At 39.1% G+C, this 25,830-nt stretch overlaps 1 protein-coding gene across 12 annotated transcripts in view; it reads right to left on the bottom strand.

Annotated features, from left to right (window-relative positions):
* ubr4 (ubiquitin protein ligase E3 component n-recognin 4) overlaps positions 1 to 25,830 on the bottom strand; it is a 52,385-nt gene that overhangs the window by 5,606 nt on the left and 20,949 nt on the right. For 3 of the 12 annotated variants that reach the window (XM_084916139.1, XM_084916135.1, XM_084916134.1), the window contains 60 exons: positions 25,438 to 25,501; positions 24,695 to 24,886; positions 24,449 to 24,519; positions 23,528 to 23,720; positions 22,607 to 22,840; positions 22,318 to 22,488; positions 22,001 to 22,183; positions 21,492 to 21,650; positions 21,240 to 21,392; positions 20,841 to 21,068; positions 19,948 to 20,105; positions 19,671 to 19,845; positions 19,257 to 19,458; positions 18,767 to 18,930; positions 18,145 to 18,361; positions 17,736 to 17,952; positions 17,123 to 17,155; positions 16,791 to 16,854; positions 16,534 to 16,668; positions 16,229 to 16,403; positions 15,882 to 16,013; positions 15,550 to 15,671; positions 15,208 to 15,319; positions 14,911 to 15,041; positions 14,085 to 14,262; positions 13,507 to 13,611; positions 12,954 to 13,109; positions 12,397 to 12,565; positions 11,972 to 12,176; positions 11,776 to 11,889; positions 11,332 to 11,541; positions 11,093 to 11,242; positions 10,776 to 11,003; positions 10,461 to 10,539; positions 10,114 to 10,356; positions 9,764 to 9,932; positions 9,478 to 9,622; positions 9,106 to 9,191; positions 8,915 to 9,002; positions 8,405 to 8,598; positions 7,997 to 8,236; positions 7,769 to 7,907; positions 7,524 to 7,649; positions 7,227 to 7,355; positions 6,783 to 7,132; positions 6,453 to 6,543; positions 6,201 to 6,285; positions 5,356 to 5,483; positions 5,110 to 5,239; positions 4,837 to 4,997; positions 4,613 to 4,722; positions 4,109 to 4,250; positions 3,854 to 3,935; positions 3,556 to 3,729; positions 3,304 to 3,425; positions 1,848 to 2,045; positions 1,625 to 1,705; positions 1,388 to 1,475; positions 1,084 to 1,211; positions 759 to 866 (listed from right to left, as the gene is read on the bottom strand). In XM_084916139.1, coding sequence (XP_084772265.1) covers positions 759 to 866; positions 1,084 to 1,211; positions 1,388 to 1,475; positions 1,625 to 1,705; positions 1,848 to 2,045; positions 3,304 to 3,425; positions 3,556 to 3,729; positions 3,854 to 3,935; positions 4,109 to 4,250; positions 4,613 to 4,722; positions 4,837 to 4,997; positions 5,110 to 5,239; positions 5,356 to 5,483; positions 6,201 to 6,285; positions 6,453 to 6,543; positions 6,783 to 7,132; positions 7,227 to 7,355; positions 7,524 to 7,649; positions 7,769 to 7,907; positions 7,997 to 8,236; positions 8,405 to 8,598; positions 8,915 to 9,002; positions 9,106 to 9,191; positions 9,478 to 9,622; positions 9,764 to 9,932; positions 10,114 to 10,356; positions 10,461 to 10,539; positions 10,776 to 11,003; positions 11,093 to 11,242; positions 11,332 to 11,541; positions 11,776 to 11,889; positions 11,972 to 12,176; positions 12,397 to 12,565; positions 12,954 to 13,109; positions 13,507 to 13,611; positions 14,085 to 14,262; positions 14,911 to 15,041; positions 15,208 to 15,319; positions 15,550 to 15,671; positions 15,882 to 16,013; positions 16,229 to 16,403; positions 16,534 to 16,668; positions 16,791 to 16,854; positions 17,123 to 17,155; positions 17,736 to 17,952; positions 18,145 to 18,361; positions 18,767 to 18,930; positions 19,257 to 19,458; positions 19,671 to 19,845; positions 19,948 to 20,105; positions 20,841 to 21,068; positions 21,240 to 21,392; positions 21,492 to 21,650; positions 22,001 to 22,183; positions 22,318 to 22,488; positions 22,607 to 22,840; positions 23,528 to 23,720; positions 24,449 to 24,519; positions 24,695 to 24,886; positions 25,438 to 25,501 — 9,016 coding nt within the window. The remainder of the gene's footprint in view (positions 1 to 758; positions 867 to 1,083; positions 1,212 to 1,387; positions 1,476 to 1,624; positions 1,706 to 1,847; positions 2,046 to 3,303; positions 3,426 to 3,555; positions 3,730 to 3,853; positions 3,936 to 4,108; positions 4,251 to 4,612; positions 4,723 to 4,836; positions 4,998 to 5,109; positions 5,240 to 5,355; positions 5,484 to 6,200; positions 6,286 to 6,452; positions 6,544 to 6,782; positions 7,133 to 7,226; positions 7,356 to 7,523; positions 7,650 to 7,768; positions 7,908 to 7,996; positions 8,237 to 8,404; positions 8,599 to 8,914; positions 9,003 to 9,105; positions 9,192 to 9,477; positions 9,623 to 9,763; positions 9,933 to 10,113; positions 10,357 to 10,460; positions 10,540 to 10,775; positions 11,004 to 11,092; positions 11,243 to 11,331; positions 11,542 to 11,775; positions 11,890 to 11,971; positions 12,177 to 12,396; positions 12,566 to 12,953; positions 13,110 to 13,506; positions 13,612 to 14,084; positions 14,263 to 14,910; positions 15,042 to 15,207; positions 15,320 to 15,549; positions 15,672 to 15,881; positions 16,014 to 16,228; positions 16,404 to 16,533; positions 16,669 to 16,790; positions 16,855 to 17,122; positions 17,156 to 17,735; positions 17,953 to 18,144; positions 18,362 to 18,766; positions 18,931 to 19,256; positions 19,459 to 19,670; positions 19,846 to 19,947; positions 20,106 to 20,840; positions 21,069 to 21,239; positions 21,393 to 21,491; positions 21,651 to 22,000; positions 22,184 to 22,317; positions 22,489 to 22,606; positions 22,841 to 23,527; positions 23,721 to 24,448; positions 24,520 to 24,694; positions 24,887 to 25,437; positions 25,502 to 25,830) is intronic. The other 9 variants (XM_084916144.1, XM_084916140.1, XM_084916143.1 and 6 more) reach the window with 8 other exon arrangements.

The raw sequence follows: 25,830 nt of genomic DNA on the forward strand, positions 1-25,830 counted from the left end.
GTGCCACGCAATGCTCAATTGGTGGGAACTAGTGCGTTAGCGCAGTTAGCTCGTTAACGTGTTGACGCCGTCCAGCCCCACGCACGGGGCGATCCGCGGTAACTCGTTAACGGAGATTTGCCGCGTTATGGCGTTAATGCCATTTTAATGAGATTAACGCTGACAGCACTAGTGGGAACACAACGAATATGACTGCACATTTACGCCGACATCTTCCTAGTGCAATGACAAGTGGAAGCAGACAAAAACAACAAGCACGCATGCTACAAACTTTACCCGAGTCATTTAGACAGCCGTTAGCACATGATTCTCCTTATGGGGACCTGATATGTTTAATATGCTGCTGAGAGTATACCCCAGAAGAAACGTATAGTATAGCTTTTTATTTTGGAAAGAGACATTTCTCTGCAATAAACTCTCTTTTCCAAAGTGATTTCTCGATCAGATAGATTTATTTATTTTTTATTATTTTGTTGTTTCTGCAACATTACATTTAAAAACTGTACTTTTGAGTTAAAATATATATTTATAATTTTAATAAATGACAAATTAAAAAGGCATGAACATTTTTTGTATCAAAAAAAATATCGAATCGTGACACCAAAGTATCGAACTGAACCATGAATTTTGTGTATCGTTGCACCCCTTCTCTCTCTCTCTCTCTCTCTCTATCTACATATATACATATACACATACACACACATATACATAAAAATACAATCTAGAAAGTGAATCACAACAATCAGCATAAGACTCACCAAGTTTAGAGTTCCCAGCATGACATTGAGTGTGTTCATCTCTGGTTTGACAAGCTGTTGCCTATTGATCTTCACTTTTACACAGTAACTGAACAACTTCAGCAAAACCTGGGGGAGAAAAAAAAAGTTTTAATTCTAATTTAGGGCACTATATGAATTTAATTCTAAATAATAATGACATATATATTCTAGATAACCAGCATTTGTTTTTACTAATTCAAAGAAGAGTTCAAAATTACAAATAAATTACAGTTTGCATTGATGATTGGAGAATAAAGAATGGTATTATTTCAAAAGGCTTTCTGACACAAAAATACTGTCTTACGGTGAGCAGATGTCTTCCTTGTTTAAAGTCTTTGATTCCAGACAGCCGGTTGAGCATACACTCGAGTCCTCCACACTGTGCCATCACTCCTGCCATCTTGTACACTTCTTCATCATCCTCCTCCTCATCTGTAACAAAGTCAATTAAAACATTTGCATCTCATTCTGTGCATACAGGTACATATGATGGCCAAGAATACATACAGCAATAATTATATTAAGGGCAAAACCTGGTAGATCTCACATAAACGAGAACAAGCTTGACCCTAATTATGAAGATACACCAAGTTAAAAGCAAATCAAACCTGTAGTTGAATCCAGTGACTCTATGAACTCCTCAGTAGCATCTCCAAGTAGTCCTCTCATACGATAGATGATTCTCATTGGCTCACCCTTTTTTTTTTTTTTTTTGGGGGGGGGAGACAAGGTCAGTGGGCTCTCAGTACCATTAATTCTTTAAAGGACTATAAGCATTTCATGACAATTTGTATGATTCCAAATGTTTGTGAAAGTGTAACTAATTCATAGAAAATGTGAGTCACCTCATTTGTAGGACACCACACCTTCTTATAGACCTCTGCCACTGACAAATCCAAACTAATGATTTTGTTGTTTACCAGAAGCTGAAAAACAAAAACAAAAAAACCCCCAAAACAAAACAAAACAAAAAACACATCTGGTAATTTTTTCTTGAACTGTGTCACCTTTTATAATTTCACAAGAAAAGGAAACCTTCAAAGCAACTCAAATGTAAGGTTACTTTACCTCCATGCCACTGTCATCTTCAAGAAGAGCCACCAGGTCGCAGTCTTGGCAGATCTTGTTTTTGATGTCCCTCATCAGAGGACCGATGCCGGGCTCGTTGCTGCTGTAGGGGTTTCCTGGCATGCGACCCTGCAAGAAGTCCTCTTGCTGAGGATCCTTTTCCAGCGTCACAAAGAACTCTGTCACCTCATTCTCTTCCTAGATAGTGAATGAAACAAATGCTCCAGATTAGGGCAGGGCAATATGGCCAAAAATATTTATCACGATATATATTTGAAAATTTGCGATAACGATATAATTGACACTAGACAAAATACTTTACAACTCCACAACTTTATTAGCGCAAAAAAAAAAAAAAAAGTATTTTCACTTAAACAAGCAGCTGTTTTTTTTTATGTGCATTAAAGTTATATATAAAAATTTAACAGTGCAAATGCAAATCCTTGCTGACAGTTTAACCAAAAGGCATTTCCAGTGGAAATTGGCCGACATATCCTCAGCATAACCATGTATAATATCCACAAAACTTAAAAAGAGGTTATACACACAATACGGTAATATTATGTTGAAGCACAGTACATATCACTCCGCGAGACTCCTGACTACGGTAGCTGTAATGCTCAGACAATCCGTCAAGCGGTGCAGCTCCGTAGCTTAGTAAAGTCGTACTAAAACATTTTTTGACAGGTTTTCGAGCGCCGTGTAGCACATAAATCAGTTCGAGGTCAGTAAGCACAACCAGAATTCATACATAAGAATTCTAAGGGGCACTGTCAATTTTTCAGAAAAATCAAAGGATTTTAAGAGCGACTTATTTTCCGAAAAACACGTTAATAACAACGGCCTGCTTGCATGCTCTACAAAATTGTGCTTTGGTGTGCATCTGACAGACGAAAGCCAAACCAGTTCCACACCACTGAAGTTGCACCTATAAACCAATTCTGGTTCATCTGTCATTCAAGGATCCGCTTTCACCCTTCTCATTCTCCGTCGCCGCCATGCTTTTTCTGCCATGTGCGTATTCTATTGCGATATTTCATTTTCTTATCATTGCCTAACATTACACCAGTATTACCTGAACGGTATGATATGGCCCAGCCCTACTCCAGATTAAAACAAATTCTGCTTCAAAACTGTTTCCAAAATTACACAAGCACGTCACTTCTTCGTCTTTACTCACAACTCAAAGAATGAATGTTAAAACACAAACTACACTCAATCTAAATATATCTGCATATAATACAAATATTTGTATATAATATAACAATTTGTATATAATTACTTCTTATTACTTGATCATTCATCTCAAATGTCAAGAAAGCAGCAGGATGTTGCACTTGAAAGCCTTCAGTCAAATGAAAATTACTTGTATGACTTAGTGAAAATTAGTGAACATTATATTAAAATTTAAGACAAATTATTTGTTGCAGCTCTAATCGAGGTAAAGGCAACTCACAGGGTAGATGATGCTGCAAAGTCTCTCAAAAATGAACACAGGTGTTCTGTAGTCATCCAGGTTGTACCGCTTTGCAGTCTCTATGCACACTGCCATGAAAGCTTTGGTTTCAGACTCAGTTCCTATGAACAATACAAGACATACAATTAAAAAAATATTAAGCACAATATGTACAATATTCAGTTGACCAAATAAGAATATTGTTATCTATTTAAAAACATAATTAAATTTATAATTATTGTCAATGCCCACCTGTCGTCATGTCTTCCAGCATCTCAAGTAGCATATCCTGAGTTTCATCAATCAGTTTGGTTCGCTGAACCACCAACTTCCTCAGGCACAGATAACCATTAAGCACCGTGCCGACCAACCTACTTTTGAAATGCCGCTTAATGGACTCCACTTCCACAAAAGATGACAGCAATCCTAAAAAACACACACAGAACCAAAAAAAGTCTGAATTAGCTGCAACTTTACTTGTGGTATAAAAGTAATGTGTACCACTCAATCTGTATATATGCTGAAAATCTAAAGATGGAAACTAACATACCAGTCAAGCTCTTGAGGGCGTAGCCTTGCTGCAAGTCTGTGCTCAGTGTAGCCTCCTCTAGAGCCAACAGATTGGCTATTTCCTGATCATAGCAATAAACAAGATAAGATACTGAAATAGGAGCACTTCTAATGGATCTAGTGACACTTTAGTTGTTTGAAATTGGGAAAGGAAGAGGACTATGAAGATACTAAATTAAAAACACCAGTGTTTATCTGACTATAAAATTACATTCTTTGAACGTTAAAATAATACCTTGGTGATCAGGTTGCCAATGTAGGGCAGGACTCCCCGGGCAGCCAGATAAATCTTCCAGTGTGTTGGCTTAATCAGCTTCTGGTACAGACCCAGATACTCCACTGCACACTCTCCAGCGACACTCAGTTCATCCAGATAACTTAAACAAGGACAGTTTTTTAATCACTTTAACAGTTTTCATCCTTTTGCTTGAGAAGCTATGTAATAAGTGAGCTGCCTGAGACGCATTTTCTTTCATTTACAATATTAAGCACAGAATTATGTTCTTCTTTAACACTTTATCTGTAAAGTATTTAAAATAATATTATTTTTCTGCCCGATAATTCATTTTCCAGAAAATATAAAATCATGGAAATACATGATAAGAGCTATTCATCTTTAACTAGTTATGCTATATTGCTAAGTATATCCAAATTCATTGGAATTATCAACCTAATTTATGTATATGAAATTCAAAATAGAGCATGTCATGATTTGCTGGCTTTCTGTTGAGACTCATACCTGGTGAGCAGGTCCAGGACCTGTTGCTTGCGGCTAGGGATTGTGGTAAGTGCCTCCACAATAGTGCAAGCTGCCTGTCTTGCAGCCTGGGTGGCAGGTGTGAAAAGAACCTGCAAAAAGTAGAGCTAAAGTTAGCATTTTTTTAAGAAATTGCATTTACCGGTTTGTGAACTAACCAACAAAGAAAACAACATTTTTCAGATTTTTTATTTTTTAATTATTACCTGTCGCAGCCAGTTGTTGTGGCTCAGTTTAAGCAGGCGCGGGAAAAGGCCTTCTCCTTTTCTAGACCTCATGAACTGTTTCCACTTCCACACATACTTCTCAAGTAGATACTGTTTCCGTAACTCAGCCTTCCCCTGAGGTTTTGACATCGTTTCCTGACCTGCGATAGACAACAATGAGAAGTTTATTGAGTGCTCCTATTTCATTAAATACAATAAATGAATAAACCTGTGACACTGAGATAATGTAAACCGTTCAGACACGATACTTACATCTTGCTGGAAGACACTTTTTCCAGGCCTCATAAGATGCTTTGGGATCTTTTTTGAGCCAGAGTTGGGCCTGGGCGTGGATTTCATTACTGTAGGGCCTGACTGTAGTCAGAGACTCAATAGCAGCATCCTTTAAACAGAAAACACACATAACTTTGTTAGGTGGCATAATACAACCAAGTGGTAACCGACACAACAGATATGCTTATATTTATCTATTTTAAACATGCAGCAATTTTTTTTTACCTTGTTCTTCTTGCTAGTGGGAGCAGGGGGCTTAATCAGCTTTTGCAGGATTCTCAGGCACATCAGTGTGATGTTTTCCACCACTACTGGTGTCTTTATGTTGACAGACATGAGGAACAGGCTGAGGGCTACATATGGGGAAGAAGTGAGGGAAAACAAAACAAAAGATACAACACTATTAGTCGAAGACTCTTAACTGCTTTAATCCAACAAAACCTCTTTCAAAATAATATTAGAGGAAAAAAGAAGAAGAAGAGCGATAGTTCCAGGTGTCTAATCAATACCACCCTATGTAGACCGAGACTGATTTGGTCAGACAAAAATAACCAAACCAAAATAAATAAATAAATAAATTGTTCTCTCAAAATTTCTGGCCAGGATTGACCGAGCTGCATGAACTGTTTATAAATTTAGAGTCCCTTAGCCCAGTGGTCCCCAACCCCCGGGCCATCGACCAGTCGTTTGGTACCGAGAGTTGAGGCTCGGGTGTGAAATTTATGGTTTTCAGGGTTTCTATCTGTTTTTAGCGTTAGTTTTTTAAAATAGTTTCCCTGGGTCTTTTTCTGTGTGTTATGAATAAATCTTTTTTTTTGGGGGGGTACCGGTACTGGTTTTATTTTGTTGTATTTATCCGCGACACCTGTCCGTCCGCCAGTCCGTGAAAATATTGTCGGACATAAACTGGTCCGTGGCGCAAAAAAGGCTGGGGACCGCTGCCTTATCCATACAAATGATCCATCAATAGAATATATCATATGCATATTTTATTAATTTAATTAATTAATTAATTAATTGTTATAGACAAACAATGCACAACATAATTGAAGTATATTATTAATGCTTACCACAACGCAACCGTAATTCCCAGCATCCACCCTCTTTTGAAATGGAGTCCGTTAGCAGCAGCATTTCATACTGCAAATTACTAACCTGATGGGGGAAAACGAAAAAACAGTGTATTTTAAAATCGGATCTCTTTATAGTAAAGTTCATAGTCACAGCGACTCTGGAAAAAAACAAACAAACAAACAAAAAACCCCCACAAAAACAATGTCTGTTGGGTTTAAATTATTTTCAGTATGACCTCTGAGACCTACCAGATCAGGATTGGCCCAGTGACCTTTGAGGGCAGCTGACACCTTGGCAATGATCAGATCGTTCATCTGCTGAGTGGCTTCTGGGTGATCTCTGAAGCAAAAGATAGAGAGACAAGGAAAAAAAACAAACAAACATGTAAGGATACAGGAGACCAAATGACAATGAAACACCATTATATACAGCGTGTATTAACATAGAAAGTTAAAAAGCAAAAAGCTGAGATTTCAATGTTATCGTTCCAACAACTTACAATACTATCATTGCTTATATGTGGAACTGAAGTCAGGCAATTAATTGTCACGTGAAAATATGTGAAGGAAAGGACATACCTAGTGAGGAGACAGACCAGCTGGCGCACCTCCTCCCTCATGGCTGCTGTACCTCGACGCAAGTTATACTCAAACAGCTCACGGATGAGACCCTGAAGGACTAGGATCTGCCGAAGGGCTGGATTGGTGGCCAGTGCGCGGAGCAGTGTGATGCAGTGACCTGTAACAGCTGAGGCACAGCCGTAACACTTGGTTGAGGATGTATGGCCGCAGCCCAGCACAGAGAGGGCGCGGTACTGACTGGCGGTGAAGGTGGGCTGGTGGCTACTGCTGCTCCGAGATGACTTAGTGGCAGCCTCTCTCTGTTGTAGGTCATACTCCAAGAGCTCTTTACGAGATGCAAGAACTTTCTGTAAACAAAGAAGGAAGGGGCACAATTGTATGAGAGCAGGAAGAAAACAAGGGTACAGATATCAGGAAAGTTAACTGCATTTTCTTCCTAACCTGTATAATCTTGGAGAGTTCATCAAATGAGGTCTTGCAATCTCCACTGTATTCCTGAGCCAGCTGCTGAATGTATCTGTTCACATTAGCAGAGGATGCACCAAGTCCTGCTCCTGCTCCAGTGTCATCCTGAAAGAAATAAAAGACAAGAGAAAATACTGTTAGATAAAACTGTAGAAATAGAGCTAAAATAGAGACTGAAGAAAAACATAAATGATCTCTGCAGCATGTGCAGGTTGCATTAGTACAAGCTGTGCTTATTTAGGTCAAGTGCTCTTTCAGTCCCTCTTGACTGACCTGGGGCTTCTCCGGTGCTGCCTCATTGACTTTAGACAAGAGACTCTCCAACTGAGGCCGGTGACCCATCAGCTGGTGGTAGACCCGGTCAGCTTTGTCCAAGAGGGTGTTAATGTTGGTCACAGCCTATGCAAAAAGGGACAAAACATTTTGTAGTCTGACTTTTAGGAATGGTAAGCCTATTTTTAACCAATTCCTTTAAATGCTTTTCTTGTCCTAGAAGAGGCTTCTTTTTTTTTTTCTACCTTTTTCCTGTCTTCCTCATTTTCAATAGGATCCACAGCACAGCATGGTTTAGCATACAGCATGAAGTCAAATCGGGCATATTTGCAGAAACCACAGGCGTTGCACAGGAAGGGGTCTTTTTCGTCATAATTGATTGACCTGAAAAGTGTCAACCATATAGTAAAAATCCAATAAATCTAAAAGTGTCTTCAATTCTTTAAGAACCGCAGAGGAAACACAGGGCTCACCTGCACTTGTGGCACTGATACACATTCTCACCGCAGTTGCCACACACACCGGGGTTGGCCGGTACGGAAGCACTGCAGCGTGGACATTGCAGGGTCTCAGTGGAAGCCTGGTAGTTCTCGTAGAAATCAGAAAACTCAATCATCAAGTTGGAAGCGACGATAGGTAAGGGAAGGTCAATCTTCACTTCTGTTTGTCCCGGGGTGAGCTGAACTTTCTTGGCTTTGTGCCAACGAGCAGGCCTAAAAAGAAAAAAAAAAAGACAGTAAAGTTAAGAACTCCTAATTAATGCCAAAAAAGTAAATTAAAATGAAACTTCCAAGTTGATACTACATCTTTGCACCTTAAAATTTACCATAATAATATGAAAACTAAAAGCAAGAAAGAACAGCAGCTCTTTGCTGACATACTTATTCTTCAGCTCCACGATCGCCTGGACTGTCCTGTTGTTGTAATAGAGATTGATGGTGCGGACCATTTTGGTGCGTTTGAGGTCACCAATCTTCACTGTGACTTTGCTGATGGTGTGGCTACCAATGAGCTTGACAACCTGTTGTGTGGTCGTATAGCGGGTGTCTACTTTGATGGATGACAGTTTTATATTCTGGTGGATGAAAATAAAATAAAAATTAAAACTATGCTTAAAACAATACTGAGAACTGTTTATACCTACGTTTAGAGGATGTTTCTATCAACATAACTGTATTTCATCATTGTTTAACTAACCAGCTATGTTACACAGTTAATACTAAGAGTTTTGCATTTGGCAGGGGGTTTTCAAATTCTGAAACCAATACCATCTCTCTTTAAGCCTTCCCCTGTGAAATTTACTAGTATGTAAAAATTATTTTAATTAGCTTGACTGCCTGTGTACTTTTTTAAAAGAATATGCCTGTTGTGTGAGGGTGTGTTTCACTCACGGAGAAGGGAACTTCTGGATTGTTGCACACCAAGCAGGGGTCACTTTCCAGATAAAAGCCATCAAACTCCACTAATCCAGAGAGTGTGCTGCAGAAAAAAAACACATGTAATTTTATGTAGATGATGCCCAATAGTTGCATTCTCACTGTTATAAGATTGAATGTTTCGATTTCAGTATCAATCAACATACTTGTATATATTGGAGTTGGGGTGATTTGTCAGGATATGGTTCTGTGCTCTCAGGATTTCCACAGCCTTTTGGGAATACTCCTTCAGCTGGAGAAAAATACATAAATAAATAAGAGAAACAAAACAATTTCATCTTCTATCATAATGAAAGTGGTGTCTATGATCTGTAGAGACAAATAAAAACACAAGCATCAGGATATGAACCCTTGTGTAATACTTTAAGAACAAAAACTAACCGTTTAATTGTAAATACTGAATTATTCCTCTTTGAATTGATATAGAAAATAGCCAAACTATAATTTTATTTAAAAAACACTGCATGAAATACAGAAAAGGATTTTAAAGAAAGAAAAAAGAAAAGAAAAAATCTAACCTTTTTCTCAGTTTGAGGGGTTTTGAGTGAGAAGTAACCAAGCAGGTCGACAAACTGGGCAGCTTTACGGCCATATGCAGGAAGCTCTGGCCAGATGGCCCAAGTCAGTTCAAGCAGCAGCTCCTGCTGAGATTTACTAGAGTTCCTGCGGAAGTACAAACAATATCAGGTTGTCCATACATGTATTCAATTGTTAAAAAGTGATGCAATAAGCCTAAGCTTTTGTTAAATAGACTAATTTTTAGACCAAACTACCCAATGTACTAGGTGTATGTTTCTACAATACCTGTAGATATGCAGCGCCAAGCAGTGGGCTTGCCAGCGCACAGCAGATGAGTTTGACTCCAGCAAGAAACAGCGTAGGAACTGAATGAGCGTCTCCTTGTCTGCAAATTTGTTAAGCTGACTGACCAGAGCCATACAAAGCTGATCCTCCTGGCTACCAACACCATCCCCTGTGGTCAGTTGACAAGATACAATTAAATTCAGGATAATCTCATCGACCAATCATTTTACACCACTTTTACATCTTGTTCAGGTTCAAAGGAGCACTGGAGCCCAGTTCAGTACCCAATATGTGCTTCTACGCTAGTTGATTTTCTAAGAAGTACAACTAGTCATTTTTTATTTTCTCACCATCTTTTTCTTTCTCTTTGTCTTCTTTTTTGCTCTTTTTACTAGAAGACTTGCTCTGAGAGGACTGAGAGGCTCCTGTCTGTCCAGCACTACCAGACCCTCCGCCTGAGAATGAGGATGAGGTAGAGGAGGAGCTGGCCAGCACCTTGCTGCCACACAGAGCACAGGAGAGGAGTTGCAGCAAAACTGGGGAAACGCCCTCATCCACTAAGAAACTGACTTGGAGCAAGAAGTACAAGACAGCTGTATGGCAAAAAAAGAAAAGCAAAGACAGAGACATAAATAGTTAGTACTTGTGTAAAACATTTGTTGCTTCAAAAATAAATAAGTAATCACAAACAACTTACAGTCATCCTTCATGCAGAACTTCTGCCAGTTGATTGTCCTTTGAGTGGCAATTTCAGCACAAGCTTTCAGGTGTTCCATCTACAAAAATAAATAAAGCAATTTACAGCAAAGCATAGCAAAGAAAACAAAAAAACAAACAAACATATATATAAACACAAAATAAAACAGATCCTAAAACCAATAAATTCAACACAGCACTGCAGCTTACTAAGACACAAAAAAGCACAAACAAACAAGTTCTAAGTAAACCTGTTTTATACATAATGGATCCAGAGTAATGCAGGAGTGGTACACTGTCTTATCAAGACACTCACCAGATTGATGAGTGTGTCATACTGTAGGGCTGAGCCAGATGAGGCAGTGACCACACCAGCCCGGAGGAAGATGCCCTGTTCCTCTAGAAGCTTTTTGATGCTGCGCACATGAGAGTCAAGAGTGTGCAGGTCTCGTAGCTGACGATATTTTTCCTTTGAGCCGCAAATGAACAGCAACAGTTTTCTGACTTGCCTCCTGACGAATGGTGTCTGTTGTATCATCAGATACTGGAAAAAATTGGGGGAAAAAATGAAGAGATCAATTTCTCTCTTTTGGAAAGACAAAAGGAAAAAAAAACATTTATATGATGGCTTACTTCAGATAGATAGTAGAACCAGGAATGATCAAATACAGGAGGTGGGATACGTGGGTTGGCGTCAGCAATTTTCTTTATCTGATATGGCAGCCGAAGCACCATTTCAGTCAACAACTGGGAGTAGGCTTCAAACACATCAGCAGCATGCCCCTGATTACAAAAACAATATATTGAGTTAATGTTAAAATTTGAGAGATATAAATAGTCTTTTCCATTTTTTAATGTTGAGATTATCTTACCTTAACATATTGGCGAAGGAAGAACGGACTCATGTCAGGGGGAGAGGAAGCTGTGTGTGTGCGGAGGAGCTGGCTGGCAGTCACTGGCTCTTCTTCACCCTGTTGGCTCTTCCAAAACTCCAGGAGTGACTTGAGCACTTGGAGGCAGTAGTCAATAGAACCCAGGCTGAGCAAGGCGGTTGCTGTGGCATTGGAAATGAGGGAGGATGACTAGAAGACAAAAAGAGGGAAAACAGCTGACTTCAAAATTCATGATGTACAAAGTATAATCAAGTTGCATGATAGCCATGAAACTGTGAGCTTCATGGCACAAATTATGTTAATAATAATATGAAACTTGAGCAAAAATGAGATGTGATAAATGACTGCAATCAATTTTGAGCAGTTGTTGAGAGAGGTGCAAACCTGGCTACACACTACATAGTGATTATAGTAAAACTGTACCTCAGAGGAAGATTTGGATCCAGACTTTGTTCGAGACATGAAGACACTAAGCAGCCTCATGATGACCAAATGAACTTCATTTATGGAACTACGCTCATTCTTCTTGGAAACATCCTGCAGAGATATAACACGATTCAGTAAAACAAAAATATTCTGAGCCTGATACAAAATGAGGAAAGGACAAAACAGTAGTTACCTTCTTGTGCATGCCAAGCTCGGCAATGAGCTGTGCAAGCAGGTCATCCAAAGCACCTTTATCCTTTTCATCCTCACCGTCAAGGTCAGAGGTCAACATGAGGATAACTTGCATGTAAGGGATAGCTTGGACTCCACCTACATTGTGGAGCTGAGAAAGGTGCTGAAGCAAACGCTCCAGTAGCATAAGACGAACCATGTGCAACCTAATGAAAAACATAATGACATGTTTTACTGGTTAAACTATTAAGCATAAATCACTTTTCATGACAATGTAATAAAAACTAAATATTATTATCTGTCTTTCTTATGGTCATGTTGGTATCCATAGATAGTATAAATGAGTCTTCAGCACTTCACATGGCAGATGTTCATTATCATGGAGCCTTAAGTTAACCTAAAATAATCCAAATTCATGAATCTGACCTGTTGCTTGTGTGAATGTCTCCTTCAGTCTCTCCTTCACCTTCTGAGCCTTCACATTCCTGCTGGGCTGTGGTGGTACTAATGGCTCCAGTGCTGGAACTCACGCTGCCTGGACCAGCGGGGTGGCCTTCCGCTGTTGTGTCTCCATATGCACTGCTGCGACCTGACACTATACAAATGCATGAATGAAAGCAACTAAGCAATATGGAAACCTGGTAATGTAACACAGGGAAGGATTAGGTTTTATTTTAAACTGAAGAGTCACGTTTGCCCCTCAGGACTTTAAAGCGCAACAAAATGAGGCATGGGAAAAGGGAAGGATAGGAAAGGTGACACACTATATTATAATCTGTAAACTTAGAGCTACCTTTCTCAGAAGGTTATTGGGAATTAGAGAAAATTAATGTCTAAAGAAGTTTAAAGTCTAATACTTACTACGGGGCTGAAAAGAATTGGATATAGAAGTTCCTACATATTTGAGATACTACCACTAATTCGGGGCATGCATATATAATGTTTTTAATATTAAACTGGCCTGTTTTACTTAAATCACCCACCACTGTGCTCCCCTGCTACAGAGTCGATAGCAGAACCTCCACTCTCTGAGCCCACGCTGCCGCCGTGCTCAGCTGGGGAGGTCCGCAATGTGGAACCATCAGTAGCAGCTGTGCTGCCCTCATCATCTGATGCCGGGGCTGAAATCATAGCAATAGCTGTAACAGTAAATACACCGCGGTCATCTGGCCAGGATACATGATCTTAGTTTATACTTGTGCACCAACAATGCAAAGAGCATGCAGTACAATCAAAAATAAGTGCTACTGAACCCATTGTGACCAGTGTGGCATTAAATTATAGGGGTTAATTTGACATTGGCCAGCTTACAGATATGAGCAGTACAACTACATGCTGTATCACTGATGAGCTTATGAGCTTCAAGTTAGGATAAAATTATTTAATGATAATAATTTCCTTTTATTTAATTTAAAAATAAAAAGTTATTTTATTTTTGGAACTTTTAAAAAAAAGGTTTGTTTAACTGACTTGCAACAGTGACTTTGCAAGCATTAAAAACTAGCTTCCGGTTGAGCATGAAGATGGTCTTATTACCTGATGCAGTGGTGTCTGACAGGGTGCCAGCATCAAGTGAAGAGGAGCTTGGGGCCTGGCCAGACAGGCCTAGACTCTGAAGCCCAAGAGCACTGCTGCTACTACCTAAAAATGTCAAAAATTGTGTTTAAGGACGGACTTGTAGGAGTGCCCAAACTTCCATTAAAATGTGTCAGGGTGAAACATTAAGTTTTGCAGATCAGAACAATTCAAATAACGTAATCTGGGGGAAAAAAAATTGTATTTTGTTGAATAACTTATGAGGGTTTAAAATCACTCTGAAGGGTGGCAACTGATATAGCCACACACACACACACACACACACACACACACACACACACACACACACACACACACACACACACACACACACACACACACACACACAGAACAAAAAAGCTTCAAAACAATTATGTAAAAGAAAAATTGTAAGGCTCTATGAATTTCAAGGTTTAAAGAAATTTAGAATAGTTTCAGCATAGACAGGAAAGACTGTAATGCTGAGTAGGACTAGTTATAAGTCACAGTCACACTAGCCACAAAATTATTACTTTATTTAGGATTTTCTGGTCACTTACCCTGTTGATCCTGCTGCAGGCTTAGAGCAATTGCCAACTCTACCATGGTTTCATCATCTGCATCAGGAGGTATGTCAAGCATGGGGGGGAAACCTTCGGCTCCAGCAAGCAGAGCCTCGAGGGGAGATGGATTTCCATTGTTGACATTTTCTGCTGTCTCCAGGACCATAGACTCGGACTGTGAAGCACAAAAAAAGGCATGTTTTACCAAATTTTAACATGCATATGTAATTTATAGATAACTAAGATTTAAATTTGAAGATGGTCATACAAGCCAAAGAAAGGAATATAAGTGGCTTTTAAAAAATGTTACTCCAGTGTATATTTATTGTCTATGTAGTGTGAGCTCAGAAAAACAATTTAGTCATAATATAAATGAACAGAAGTGAATTACAAACTTTTTGACATCGTCAAAGCTAGTTAGTTACTTTAAATATATGTTTGCGATGTTACAACATTATACTCTGCATCCAGAATAATTCAGGAACAGGTAGATCATTTATACTTTTGCGATGAGTGTCTCTAAAACAGTCTAAAAAAAAAATGCTAGTCCAATGTCAGAAACAGCCTACAGCAGGGGTGTCCAACTCCAGGCCTCAAGGGCCGGTGTTCTGCAAGTTTTAGATCTCACTCTGGGTCAACACACTTGAATCATGATTAGTTCATTACCAGGTCTCTAGAGAACTTCAAGACATGTTGAGGAGGTAATTTAGCCATTTAAAACAGCTGTATTGGATCAAGGACACATCTAAAACCTTCAGGACACTGTCCCTCGAGGCCTGGAGTTGGACACCCCTGGCCTACAGACTGCTGCTCTTTGTCTCACCACCATCTCAAAGTCGCCATGGTCCACTTCATTTTGTTCTTGGCTCTCCTGTCGACCCTCTTCTCCACCAGTCAACACTGATGACTGCATTTTGTCATCTGCATCGTCGTCGTCATCATCATCCTTGTCTCCTGATAAAGGAGATCAACCGCAAACATTTAGAGGATCCCTAAAGCCTTGTTAAAATGATAACTAATATGAGAAATCATATTTAATATTGCCCCAAAAAAAACTATCAAATATTCATGTACATCTAGTAACATTCAATTAATACTTTGAATTAATTAATAAACATACCCATAGGTGTGTTGGAACGTGGGGGAGATGGAAGGGTCACATGGCGTCGCTTGTTTCTTGGTCTAAGCACTCTGATCAGAGCCTGCTTGCAAGAAAAGCTGACAGCAGTGTCCTGTGAATTGTTAAATATAGACTGGTTACCTCATGACTTTGACAGTGATCCATGCAAGAGCTCCTTCTAATTGCCTAAAATCTTTAATATAAGCATGCTGCCTATTATTACCCTTGTAAAGCCATGTAAAAACAAATCTACTGACAAGGTACAAACTACAGTAGTTAAAATGCTGTTCAAGGAGAAGAAGACAAATAAAAATGACTGATCAATAAAACTGATATACTTACAGGACACAGTAACATCTGCATGTAGATTTTGGAGGCTACATTGACGTAATCCAGCTCACATGTGCAGTATGCATGGATGATGTCTACCAAGGCATTTACTGTTGCTTCCACATGAGTTAGACCTTAAATTTAAAATAAATAACTAATTTCCAGACTAGGGTTTCAGAATAGAAGACAAATGTACTCGTGCTGTTGGGCATTACAATACGTGTAAATGGTTTACATAAGATTTAAGTGAATCAACATTACTCACAACACATATGTATAAATGCATATACATTTAACAATAAATGTTCTTGCAAAATGTTGGGGACCCACAGGGTGGAACTTACCAGGCAAGCAAGCAGGAGCAAGAAAGGCATTCTTTGGTTTTAGGGCATGGAGCTTCCAGAAGTTATTCATCAATTGTGCAATAAAATTACAGTTCTCACTATCCACATGCTTTTGTCCATCCTCTGTCACCTCTGAGTTAGTAAGAGAAGAACACCAGTAAGTGTGAGAATTATAAGTCAGTTAACTTCCAAGCTGTTTCATTGTAAGTGAAAAGTAAAAAGTATCTTTTTCTGACTTTGACTCCAAATGACAAAAATCAAGTTTATTTGTTATATGCTCACACAAGAATCCATATAAAACATTCTATTCTATGCCAACATTCTTCATAACAAGAAAAGCTTCTTACCCGAGTCATGGTGCAATGATTTTGTTTCTGTGAAATGCACCAAGTTGTTGGGTCTCATGATCGCAATGGAGCGGGCAGTGATTACAAGTCTTTGGAAGACATCAGGGTCTAACTCTTTCCCTTCCCGGCTGCAACTATTCAGACACTGCACAGCATTGCTCAGCAAGGACTGGTCCTGAGGAGAGCAGAGGGGGGGATAATGGTTCGAGAGAGTATTAAGGTGTTTGGCTGTTAATGAAAATCAATACAACATTTTTCAGATTATAATGAGCTAAACATTGTATAAATTTGGCCTCTTTTATTACCTTGTGATTGTGGTAGGCAGTACGGCTTGTGTGCAGACTGGCAAGAAGCCCCTTTGTCTGCTGCTGCACACCTACAGGTGTTGGCATCGACAGAAGTAAAGTTGCCAACTCCAGTGCTGCGGCCTTGTTTTTCTCCTATAGAGTTGACATGAATTAAAAATGCATCCTGAACACAAGCATGTAGATAACAAGGATTCATTTATACATAATTATGCTTTTAAAAGTCAATAAAAAAAAGAAAGTCTTTACAGGTTTACCTTTTCACTGGATGAACCAACTGCAAAACAGCTTTCCAAAGCTTCAAGGGAGCTGACCACCAACCTGAAATAGAGAAAGAACATCAATTCTGCATCTCCTGTGAATTATTCTTTAAATAACCAATCATACAGGGGGAAAAAGCACTATTATTCTGCTGCTACTCTAAACGCCAAACAAAATTGAGTGCAAGAATAAATGTCAGGGGAAAATGTTTCTGTTGCTGCACAGGTGTGGAAATGGTGCATGGCATGTTCGGTTGCAGGCAAAGACAAACAAGCTGGCACACATGCACAAAACCATACAAACAAGCAGAGAAAAGGCAGTTACTAACCGGTCCAATGTTGATAAGGACTCAGTTTCACAACTTTTTATTGTAATTTTGGGAGCAAAAGAAAAAGAACAAAAATAAGTGTGAGGATCACGGAAAGAAACAAGTGGAAATAAATGATTCAGTTGAACAAAAGACACATGCAAGAAAAGATGATCACAAGAGCCATGCACTAAAACACACTAAAGAGAGCTTACTGCTACTGCTCAAATTTCAGGGTTGTGTCCAACAACCCATACTACACAGCTGTATTCAATACATGCTTATAAAATGTAGTATGAGTTAAAATAATTTTTAAAAAACATCACATCTATGGTAATATATGTAATGCGCTTTTCACAAAATATACATCTTCACACAAAACTGAGGAACTGTAGATAAAACAATGTTTTAGCAAAATATTTCGTTGTCAAATGAATGGACCAAAAAACAGTTATGATGAAACACTGAACCTGACAAATCTACCGAGAGGTTTTATATAAAGGTACTTAATAGATGATGGTCAAACTTGCTCATCAGTTCATTAGGAGTGGTTTATTCAACCCTGGGGATAAAAAAGTGTGAATGCCAACAACTTGGGTTGACCTTTTCGCAGCCCAAATTGAAAAGCTCATACCTCTCTAATACAGTGCCATTAGTTGTAGTTGGGGTGGCTATGTCTCCATCAGAGGTCCCATTGCCCTGGTTGAGGCTGGGACTGCAGACATTGTTAACTGAGGCAGATGAGAAGTCTTCTGGTGGATCCTCAGGCCAGCCAAACTGCTCCTTGGATTTTCCATAGATCTTAATTGAATCAAGCATGGTGACTCCAGCTGGGTCAACGGATGCTCCAACTTAAAAATTAACAAGACAGTGTATTAGAAGATCTATCTAAACAGACTGCAGCATATGACCATATGACCAAATAATATGAACAGGTCAGCGCAAATTATTTAAACACGTGTATTGGAATATCAATACAGGTAACAAGAAAAACCATTAAGTAGTAAAAAAAACGTATAACCACTGCACAGTCTTGATCTTACTAAATATAGACAGCTTCTTGTCAGCCTGCAGGGCCTCCTCTCTCGTGAAGGGGAAGTCAAACCAGCGAGCTCTTGTCAGATTTATCTGCATGGTGCGTCCAAAGACCTCCACATAAGAAGGAGCCCTTTCAATGGCCTGGGTGCCCACCTGAACTCGCATGCCTGTCATCACCATTGAACTGTTGTTGTTTACTGCCTCTACAGTGAACCCTCCAGGCTAGGATGAAGGAAAAGAGAAAGGAAAGCAAAAAGAAACATGACATTTGTTATTTTACATCTTTTTTTCTAGACTACAGCTGAAAAACATATTTAGAATAGGTGTCCTCACTGTTTTTGTTTAAAGCAGGGTCACTTGGATTTAGACTGGACATATACTAATGTACTCTGGTATAGTAAACTGCACAAATGTAGATGGCAAAGACAGCAAAGTCTCAACACAAGTGATGGCAGATAACATTAAACTACATTTACATAAAATGTAATTAACAAAGATCCCTCTGCTGCACCATGGTTATCAACTCAAGCACTGCTGACGCAGCAATAACCTGCATTACAAGAGAGAAGCAGAGCAATGTTTTTACACCTTTTCTAACACAGAACCATTAAGGTAAAATGCCTCTACCTTTGTGTTGGCCACATACATCCCTGTGGAGTTGAGCCTGTGTTTGATCTGCTGTCCGTTGTAGACCTGCAGCAAGTCATTACCCCCAAACTCCACCTCTGTCAGCTGCTGGTTGTGTTCAAAGAAATCCACTGGGAATGTCACCTGACTGGAAGTCCGGGTGGCTTAAAGTAAAATCATTACATTCAAATTAGCTCCCCAAAATTTTAGATTAGTTGCTTTTATTATTGTGTATGTCTGGCTACATGGAGAATGAACACAAGAAACATGATCTGAAAATGTGAATGAATTACACTTTGAATTTTAAGAAAAATTTATAATAGGCAAACTTAAATCAGAAAACATAAGGGCATTTATGGAAAAGGTTACAAATCGCTGTCATCAGTAACATATCAGCAAATATTAAGTAAGCAATAAACAGGTTAGTACAAGCTGTTCATTCATCATACATAACTGGCATTTACAAAATAACCATTGTCCACAAACTTACTGGCAGCAGCGGCCTTGCGCTTGCGGACTGGCTTCATGATGCTTATGCCACAGCTGGGCTGTAATGAGGGCTGGAGCCAGTAGGAGGTGTTGTCCACATTTGCCATGTAGATTCGCAAGCTGCCATCCTCACATAGAAGAATCATGGTAGTGCGCTGCTGCTCATTACTGGCAGTGTGTCGGATAGCTACCATATCTTGAATCTGACAGAAACAGACAAATAAATGTTAACCTTAGAAAACAGTAAAATTAGTTAAACTCATGGGAAATAACTTTGCTTAGTAAACAAGACAACCGGAAAAGCTTTGTGTTTATACAGTTCTCTACTCCAAAATGGAATTTCCTTTTTTCCTCCAATTACTGTTTTCATGGTATCCTTAACCAGTTTCATGTCACAATAGTAAATGGTATTTACCTTAGCTTTGGCTGGCAGGGTTTTAATCTCTTGGATGAGGAAGGTGTCAGGTTTGACCATGATAACCAGAGGTATGCCTGTTGTCTGTTGCACACAGCACACAAGGCCTGGATGGTTCATGACCTCAGACCACTGGCACAGTGCAGGAGACATCTTACTGCTGCCACCATTGGAGCTTTAAAGACAAAATAGGAAAAAAAAATATTTCTGTTCATAATTTTCTTTTGCAGTTACAATTATATTTGATAGGCTTTTACAGACTATTTTATTGTGTTACCCTTTCACATTGATGGCAAAGAGCCTCTGCACATCAGTTGTGCTGCGGCTCACTGTGGCAGCGAATGACTTCCCCTGGCTGTAGCTGAAGAAAAGCATCTGAAGGACATGGGAGTAATAGACAGAAACACCACCGCCAGCTACCTGTCCATTGCTATCCTGTGTTTACAAAGAAAGAATTTACCTCAAAACTGCTTTCTTTAATGTAGTTTCAAAAACACCTGAACACTGAATAAAGGTATGATGTACACATCAACCAAACATTCCCCCAAAAGAAATGAGAGCTGGAAAGTATGACAGAAACACTGTAGACCAGGGGTGTCAAACTCATTTTACATCGTGGGCCACATACAGCCCACTTTGACTTTAAGCAGGCCGGACCAGTGAACCTCCCCTTTTTGTCAGTGTAAAGAAGTTACAAAATTAGCCTGTAGCCCCACCCCTGATATTTCTATAGCAGAAAGTGAAAAACAGAAACATTTCTATTTTTCACAAAGTTACAGAGGTTTTATTAGAGACATAGCTAAGCATTTTTGTACTCTGGCATGATTTGGCACACCACAAAACTTGCTGCTTTTGGAACTTCTGCCCCTTTTTTCACATAATGGTTTGATCGCAGTCTATCTTTGCATGTGATTGGCCGCATGGTGTGCCCATCAAAATATCAATCATCAAGTCCCACCCCTGCTTGCATGGATTCTCAGCAGGGCTGAAGATTTAGCTCCCCCATGCCGACGAGCCATTAATAACTAACGTATGAAAATACCTTGCAGGCCAGATATAATTGTATTGTGGGCCGAATGTGGCCCGAAGGTTGTACATTTGACACCCCTGTTGGAGACCATTAAGACAGCAACCTTGTCACAACATCAACTCATGTCAAATCCTAGTTACCTTCAAGTCTTCGTGGGTTATCTCCAATACATTTGTAACATAAAAAGGGCCATGCTGAGCACTGCTAGATTCATCCATGACCTGGGTGTACATGTAACCTGCTGATGACATGATGACAATAATGTTCTTCCCCTCTTCATTGAAAAGGAATGTGGCATCGCGAATCTTGGAACTTGGGAGCAGGAAATAGTACATTGGACTCAAGGCATCCACTGACAAGTCATAGATCTGTTTTCCAAAGGGAACAAACATTAAAAGGCAGTATTAAGCAATCTTTTGTTTTCCTAGGGCAGAAAGGTATATGTATAGTATCTATGGTTGCTTTCATAAAGAAATTGTAGAAACAAAATCAATTATGTTGCTTTAAGTACAAAATATGTTTATTATGTTAATGTATACCTTGACAAAGTCAGCAGTGATAATGGCAAGTTCAGTCTGTGAGCCTGGTAACCAGATAGCTTTGATGATAAAGTTGCCAGTGGCCAGTTGTGGATGCAACACCAGGTGGTCAGACACAGAACCTGTGCTGCTGAAAGTTAGTACATGGCAGTCCTGGGACGAGATGAAAGGAAAAAAAACAAGATAGTTAAATTTAATGAATTCCTACAGCAACTGTTCATTTGACTCTACAAGTTGTAGCTCGTTTCTGACCTTAAGGCCACACACAGCCAGGTAATCTTCATTACAGGGGTTTCCTGTGAGACTAAGGACAGTGAATGGTACTGGGGCTGAAGCCAAACGGGTCAGTGTCAACTTCCTTTTGCTTGAGTCAGCTTGTTTCAGGAGAGTAGACAGCTGAAGGACTGTTATCTGTCAGATAGGAGATGGAGAAAAAGTCAGGTTGAGACATTTTAACAGTGAAAACACAGATTTCCCTATCTGTTCTTATTTCATAGTTTGCAAAGTATCTTGATGACATATAAAACAACTTAAAGAAAACTTAAAGAAAAAAGTCAAAGAGAAAAAACACAAAAACATATAATAACATAGAAAGAGGAATGTTTTTTATTCTATTATTCATTTGAGTGTAGATTTTTTTTCCTTGTCATGATGCTCTGTTTCACAGACAAGTCTGAATCAATAACAATGCATATATTTTAAATAAGAATTCAATGAAAGCCCTTCTAATTGGACAAAGGAACTTAAATTGTTTAGTTTACCTTCCCCTTTTCATGGCTGACTGCCAGGTGCTGACGCCGTCCATGGGGGGAAGACAGAACACACATGGCAACACGGCGCAGGACATGTGCACTGATGAGCTGGCGTATAGTTTGCCCCTGGTCACCGCTGTAGTTCATTCGCACATTCTCAAAAGCTCCTTCCTGGGAGCCAAGTGTGGGGACCTGAAGGGAAAAAGTAGCCGTTAACACTGAAATGCAGCAGCTAAATAATAGAATTCTATTTTAATTAAGTTTTAATAACTTATCAATGAATTAAGTGTTTTACTGGAACAGGCAATCTATTTGGGTCATGATACCATTAACTGGTCCGTCATCTCCACAATTTTGTCCTGAGTATGCAGTTCATTGAGGGCTTGCTGTGCCCGGCTGCTGCTTCCCACTGCTGATGCTTGCTGGAAGTTGGTCTGGATAGCTTCCATGAGAAACATGAGCATTTCCAGTATGACTGCAGCAGTAGATGACCCCATCTAGCATGATAAAAGAGGGGCAAAAACATAAGTCTCACAACATCTTTTCACATATAAAAGAACTCTTAACGGTTTTAGGAGATGACAGATAAAAATAAATTAATATGTTCTCTCTAACCACTTGTGCTAGCAGCTCTTCTTGACAGCCTTCGATGCTCTTGCACACGCTGCTCTTCTTAGGTCTGTCTTCATCACTGGATTTGCCATCACAGATGGTGACCTTGCCCTTGTCAGACGGTGAGGAATTCTGGTGGCGAATAGCACTCTCAGGCATACGCAGCTCACTCTGGAAAGCTGAAGACTCTTTAAGAGTAGAGCCCATGCCGCTGCTGGGACTGCGTTTGACCAGGGCCTGTGAATGATGCAACACACAAAATAAGAAGTGGAGAAAGTTGATATCAACATAAATGTATACTTAAATGATTCTTTATGCTCCCCTTTATGCATTGTAAATGTCAACCGATAATACGTATAAGTGCAAAAGTGGAACAAACATTTATAAAAAAGTGAACCAAACTGTTATGAGCAAATGTTATCACAACACTGACAGTGAGGAAAACATCGCATTAACAAAACAAAACAAAAAAGCTAAAAGCCTATCGTACTTATTACGCCGTAAACTAAAGGTAAGATGTAATTGATGGCTTGCTCATCACATGCACATAAAAAAATTTAAAAAAAAATTGTTAAAGTCCGTGTAAAGTGGTTATAAACATGTTTGTCACATCATAAAAAATATTTTATAAACCACACAGATAAAAAAAAAAAATATATATATATATGACACCTACAAAATTCAGTAAAAGATGGTTCAAAGACTTTTATATTTATACAAAGTAATCCCTGAATTATCTCTTTACACGGACTTTAAGATTAACTAGGGAAGCTGACCTGTTCAGTACACAAAAAGTTGACAAAAAGACATTACTAACATGATTTTGCTCATTTTCTGGCCAAATGTGTGGGCTAGCTATAACCCTAATCAAATGAAATGACTGGATGGAGGTCAATGGGGGAATGACTTGCAAGCTAAAGTTACCGCTGTTGTTCTCTTCCCATGATGACCTGAGGTATTCGGTCTCACCTGGCAGCTGCCATCCTCTTTGGCACCGCAGTCACAGAAGAAAGAGCCATATTTGGCATAGGAGATCTCATGGTCTTTGTGACAGACCTTGGCGCACACTGTGCACACACCTACCCCATCCACCATCTTACAGGTGTGACAGTGGTACCTGCAGAATGAAAAGTATAGGCAATACTATATATAGCATGGCACATCACATCATGTGAGAAACTAAAGAATGACACTGTATTTCTACATGTCTACATGGATATATCACAAGAGAAGGCTATTTGATCATGCTACCACCTAAATCTTGCAAGATAAATTAATTAAAAATTACCCATAATCCAGAGCTAACCAAGGAGATTATTTTCCAAAAGATTAACTCAGCTCAGACAAGCTTTAAATATGTTGCTGCCCGGTTAGATTTACACACCACAGAGGCTCTAGATGAATTAAGGCATTTTTAACCTTTTATAGCTGCCCTCTGTATCCTTAAATATTCACAGTAAGTCAAAAAACAAATAAAAATTCACATATAAAATATTACATGTTGCTAACACACTGTTATTTTTTCCAGGTACATAACACTAATTACATTACAAATGTTACAAATGTATGCAATTTTGTCTTCCATCTTAATTCAGCAGTGTGGAGTCCTCCCGTTTCCACAGATTCGAGAAACACCATCAGCTTTTCTGATTCATAAAGGCAATCTACTAAATGTATGAGTTTCTGTTTTTTGTTTATTCTTAGTAAAAAATGAATAACAACAAATGAAATAATCAAACGTGTACTGTATGACAAATCCATTTTTAGGTGTAATGCGGATGTATTTGGAACCAAAGGCCGCACTTAAGATTAGAACAAAATCACAATAAACAAACTTTTCTTTACCAGTGCTGGTTCATGAATTCCTTCTGAGTGATGGTAAAAGTGCAAAGTTTGTTGCAAAGCGAGTCTTCATCCTGTCAAACAATGACATACATGTTAAAAAGGATTGTTTCATATAGCAAACTGACAGAGATAAAGACTAAGCCCAAAAACAGCACTGATGTATGTCTGTAAGTCCATACACACAGAGACAGACACATATTTGGAAAATACAGCCCGATGGATGAGAATAAAAGAACAACTTCTTACAGAGTCCTCTGCCTGGGAATCATCCTCCTCTACTACAAGTTCCTCCACCCAGTCTGAGTCTACTTCCATGGCCTTTTCCTCTCCCTCCATCAGCACTGCTGAGTTGCCTTGACCGCTGCTTTGACGCAAAGCGTTCATCACATCAGCTAGATAGGAGATGATGTGACATGAGCATTCCAGCATGCTGGCATGCTGAAATCAAAGAAGAGGTGCATATCAGTTGATATTTAGATATGTTAATATCTGAACTGCAGGGGACACATTTTGGGCCATTTTTCAAAATGTAATATATCACAGAAAAATACTTTGGCAAATTGGTACTTTTACAGTGTTTTCCTTTAATTGCCTAAAGCCAGTTTCATTAGCATTCATTCTGACTGTCCAATATGGGGTATGAGAAGCACACAGACAACCAGAGGACATGATGTACAACTATGTGGTAGTAAATTCGTAATCAAATCAGAGTAGTATGATTTACACTTGATTTTAATCTTGAAGAGATTTTACATTTTCTTAATATAAAATGTAACAAAGAAGGACATCCTTTCTTTTTCCACAGAGAAAGTCCACAGATTGCAATACACTCCCAAAACAAAGAATACGTAAGGTCTTTAACCTTTAGAGAGGTGACGATATTATTCTCAAATAACAAGGCTGATCATAGGTCTACAACAAGTGTGGCGTAATTAAAATCTCATTCTGTGGAAATGTCCAAAATGCACTTCAGTGTGTGAGAAACCCACCTTTCCATGAGACAAGTTTGTGCTCACTTTTTCCACGACATTCTTCTGTGTTAAATACTTTTTGCTGCAAAACAAAAGATAAGCTTTTAGGTCACAAGTTCTCCATTTAAATTTCTACCTAGATTTATACTCCCACACTGAATCTACAGAGAGCTTTCACTGTTACATGTAATAACACAGCCAAAATGCTACTTGAGGCTCAGATTTCTGTGCTACTGAGCTAAATTTATTTGAATACTCCTACCAATGGAAATTGAACAAGATCAGATTTGAGCTTAAATAATTAAAAAAAATACAGTTACAAAAAGAAGATGACATTGCAATCAGCAGGAAAACCAATCAGACATCTGGAGATGTGTACATAAGGCCACAGCCTAGGGTGTAGCTGCTGTC

Source organism: Perissodus microlepis, chromosome 20, assembly GCF_051167445.1.
Source record: "Perissodus microlepis isolate ML-2025 ecotype Zambia chromosome 20, ASM5116744v1, whole genome shotgun sequence".
NCBI lineage: Eukaryota > Metazoa > Chordata > Actinopteri > Cichliformes > Cichlidae > Perissodus > Perissodus microlepis.